At 48.3% G+C, this 4,484-nt stretch overlaps 1 protein-coding gene across 1 annotated transcript; it reads left to right on the plus strand.

Annotated features, from left to right (window-relative positions):
• Positions 1 to 272: 272 nt before the first annotated feature.
• Positions 273 to 3,952, plus strand: LOC308156195 (neuroepithelial cell-transforming gene 1 protein-like; the record flags this gene model as incomplete). Its single annotated transcript, XM_080529550.1, has 6 exons — positions 273 to 294; positions 524 to 1,936; positions 2,244 to 2,569; positions 2,738 to 2,968; positions 3,568 to 3,663; positions 3,923 to 3,952. 6 exons carry the CDS (start codon positions 273 to 275, stop codon positions 3,950 to 3,952), a joined length of 2,118 nt encoding a protein of 705 aa, XP_080385676.1.
• Positions 3,953 to 4,484: the final 532 nt, after the last annotated feature.

The following is a 4,484-nucleotide window of genomic DNA, read 5'->3' on the forward strand; positions in this document are numbered from 1 at the left end:
ACAACATCATGTGTATAAGACCTTCTTTTAAAAGCAATTTTGCTAAGACTTCTTTTACTGTAGCTAAATGTGTCGCATATAGAATTTAGGAAGTGGTTACAAAGAGTTACGAAGAATCCGAATCCATCTCTTCGATACAGCATCACAATGACAGCATCACTACAAACACATTCTTATAACTTCTGAAGAACTCCATAATTTAGTTCTTCTTTGCTTGCGATCAAGACAGTCACACAGTGATAACCTATTTGGAATATTAATTACGGACGAAAATGGACTACCATTACTTTCCAGGTGAGAATACGAAATAATAATTTAAATTGTAGTTTTAAAATGCAGTCTTGTATTGAAAATGTAAATCTTGGGGCATGGGGATATCATTGAAATATAGGTGAAATTGGCTCAAATCAAAGTATACAGTTTTTCTTGTTACCAAGCAATACAAGAAACAAATACTTAAGCAATATCACACGAGAGGGAGTGTGTTATACTGAATATCAGCACGGCTGTGATTCGGTCATAGGTACTAGGCCGCAGGCCGAGCGCAGGAACAGCACGCTGTGGTCCAAGACGCTGGACGTCAGCCAGAAGGGAACCTTCTCCACCAAGGAGATCAAGAGGCAGGAGGCCATATTTGAGCTGTCTCGCGGAGAAAAGTACTTGATTGAGGATCTCCAACTCGCACGCAAGGCGTACCACCACCCCATGCTGAAGCTGTCCATCATGTCGGAGGAGGAGCTGAGCCAGATCTTCGGGGAGCTGGACGCCTACATCCCGCTGCACGAGGACCTGCTGGCCCAGCTGGGCCGAGCCACGCGCCCTGACGGGACCGTGGGGGAGGTCGGGCAAATCGTAGTCAGCTGGCTCCCAGGGCTGAATGCGTACAGGGAGTACTGCAGTAACCAGCTTGCGGCCAAGGCTCTGCTGGACAAGAAGAAGCAGGACCACCGGGTGCAGGACTTCCTGCAGCGCTGTCTGGAGTCGCCCTTCAGCAGGAAGTTGGACCTCTGGAGCTTCCTGGACATCCCGCGCTCCCGCCTGGTCAAGTACCCGCTTCTGCTGAAGGAGATCCTCAGACACACGCCGGCCGACCACCCAGACACCCTCCTCCTGGAGCAGGCGATCAGCATCATCCAGGGCGTGCTGTCAGACATCAACAGCAGGAAGGGGGAGTCTGAGTGCCGCTTCTACTCCGCCCAGCTGGAGTACCTGGAGGAGAGGCAGAGGCACCCCCGCATCCCACAATGCAACAGTCTGCTCTGCCACGGAGAGCTCTGGAACAAGAGCGGCACGAAGCTACACGTGTTCCTGTTCAACGAGGTTCTGGTGATGACGCGGCCGGTGACCAGGAACGAGCGGCAGGTGTTCCAGGTGTACCGCCAGCCCATCGCGGTCCAGGAGCTGGTCCTGGACGACCTGCAGGACGGGGACGTCAGGATGGGGGGGGCCTTCAGAGGGGCCTTCAGCAACGCAGACAAAGCCAAGAACATCTTCCGGGTGCGTTTCCAGGACCCGTCCCAGGGTCAGTCTCACACCCTCCAGGGGAACGACGTCTTCCACAAGCAGCAGTGGCTCAACTGCCTCCGCTCAGCTATCTCCGTCCTCCAGCCCGACCCCCCCTCCCCCCCGGCCTCCCCCACCGCCTCCTCCCCCGCCTCCCCCTCTGACGACCACCACCGCCGATCCTCCTCCGGCATTGTGCACATGGAGGAGGTGGACGAGAACACGCCCACCCGTGGGGACGAGACCCCAAGCACGCCGTCGCCATCACATGCTTGGGGTCTCTGGTCACAATCCGGAGCCTCAGATGTGGCAGGCCTTGACAGCATGGTGTGGGAGCCCATGTTTAAAATGGACTCAGCTACTCTTCAACCCCTGCTAGAGATAGAAGAGGAACAAGAGCAGAGCGGTTCTGTTACCAGCCTGGTCAACCCTGGTGAGGACCTCATGCCTATAATTTAAATTGTAGTTTTAAAATGCAGTCTTGTATTGAAAATGTAAACCTTGGTGCATGGGGATATCATTGAAATATAGGTGAAATTGGCTCAAATCACATATGTTTTTCTTGTTTCCAAGCAATTCAAGAAACAAATACTGTTATATATCTAATTCATTGGTGTAGGGTTTATTATTAATGGCTTTTAAAATACTTTGTCATTTTTAAGAGTTCTGAGAGGGGGAAAGGATATGTTTGTTGTCAAATATTGTTGTCTTCAGAGACAAAAATCTGTTGTGATCCTCAGCCCCCATTCTGGCCACCAGCCTCCAATCCGGAGCCTCAGATGTGGCAGGCCTTGACAGCATGGTGTGGGAGCTCATGTTTAAAATGGACTCAGCTACTCTTCAACTCCTGCTGGAGGAACACGAGCAGAGAGGTTCTGTTACCAGCCTGGTCCACCCTGGTGAGGACCTCAAGCATCCTGCAGTGGTTGACGCCAGCCTGCTTCTGTCTGGTGAGGAGGCCATGCCTTCTGTAGCCAGCCTGCTTCAGCCTAGCCAGGACCTGAAGCCAGCAGTGACTGACACCAGCCTGGTCAACTCAAACCAGGACCTCAAGCCTGACAAACCTGTAAGCAGTGCTCCTACTGTCCCTCTCTGGTACACTGTTGTACTGTTATTCTCATTTTGTATCTTTATTATCTTTATTAATACATTATTCATTTATTTTACAACCAGTAACTGGAATGTCCAATTCATAGCTGTTCTGTAAATGTTTTTTCTGCATTGTCTTTCTAAGGTCATGGCCACCCTAAAGCCTACAATGATAGACACTAGCCTTCTCCAGGCAAGTGAGGATATCAAGTCCAATGCATTCCTCAGCCTGCTTCAGCCTAACCAGGACATCAAGCCTGCTGTAGTGATTGACAGCCTGGTCAAGTCTACTAAGGTGAAAGGGAAGAAGAAAGGATGTGGATGGTTCTGTGGCCTTTGGAGAGCCATTAGAAGGGGTCGAGGAAAAGACAAACCTGTAAGCAGTTTTTGTTTTGTTCATGTTGTTTGTTATTATCCTGTAACACTGTTATACAGACTGTTATTGTCTGTTACACTGTTGTACTGTTTAATATCATCATCTTGTTTTGTCATGTAGTGATGACAGAACTTTTTGTAAACAATGTCATTTGTCAAATTAAAAGACAGCAAAGACAGCTTCTCCTCAGAAGAGAGTATTAGAAAAACAGATGGCGAGCACAACATAGTTAGTGTCTAAAGAAATTGCAACTGCTGCAATTTGGCAGCATTTTGGGTTCCGACTGAATGACAAGGGAGAGCCAGCAAATCTTAACACGGCTGTGTGCAAGTTTTGTGATTTGATCACAAATCAATCCATGTGATTTTTAATCCCGCGGTAATACTCTATACCGCAGTTAAACTTGGGGAAGGTTTAACGGTGTCAAAAATGTGATACCGTCCAACCCTAGTCAAGGCATCCATTACTTCAACTGATCAGAGCTCCATATTTCCCTCACCTTCAGCCTTTGTTTTTACCTGGGTATAGTTGTATGTCTTGCTCTATTACTGTGGTGTCCAAGATCTTAGACAAACTATGTATGTTTCTCCCATGTGTAGGCCACCCTGGCAGACTACGCTCCAACCGTCTCTCCCATGATCCCGGCATTAGTGTTCGACTGTGTCAAGGAGATTGAACACAGGGGGATGCACGAGGTCAGTCGTCATTTTAACCAGTCATCAAATGGTTAATAGGAACATAGATGGGCTTTACAAATGTCAGCACATTTGACATATCTGACTAACATTGTCAATGCATCGTTGTTGCATAGATAGTATAGCTCTTTTCCCCTTACTGTCATCTGGCATTCCCTTTCATACAGAATCAACTTTATTTCAATGTGTATCATTGTATTCAGTGTATTCACTAAATCACACTCTTCTTTTTTTCTCTCTTTCATCCCCTCGTCCCCAGACGGGTGTAACGGGGCAGGGGCAGCCCTAAAGCTTTCCAACACCCCTGCCTTCTAAGAGGATACTGTTGAGGAGCCAACCAAGGTTACCCAGACAACACCCAGAGACCAGGAACAGTCCACAATGAATCTTTATTAAAAGGAATTACAAAAGCTAATTAAAAATAGAGTCTTTAAAAACAACAGAGTCCAATGGGATGGGGTAATCCGATGGAGTCTCGACTCGGGCTCCCCCCCAGGGTTAACTCCCGGCCGTATCCCGTCGGTCAAGGACCCTAAGGTCCGGCACGTCTCTATCCCGGCGTGGCGCCAATGGTCTCGCTGAGGACAGGAGGGAGAGGGACTCAACAGGTGGTCTATAGACGACAGTCACTCTCAAGGTGCGCACCTCCACTAACTCCCAGCTACGCTAGACCATAGGGTTAGCCCTCGATCTCCAAAATAATACAACTCAAAACAATACTTAAAACTAAATGATCAAAGAAAACCACACAACTGTCGAGAAGACAGAAATAATAAACCACACAAATAAGGAGCTTGCCACTAGCTCGTCATAAACAACAC

The sequence above is a fragment of the Nansenia antarctica genome (assembly GCF_963989245.1).
Source record: "Nansenia antarctica genome assembly, chromosome: 4".
NCBI classification, from domain to species: domain Eukaryota; kingdom Metazoa; phylum Chordata; class Actinopteri; order Argentiniformes; family Microstomatidae; genus Nansenia; species Nansenia antarctica.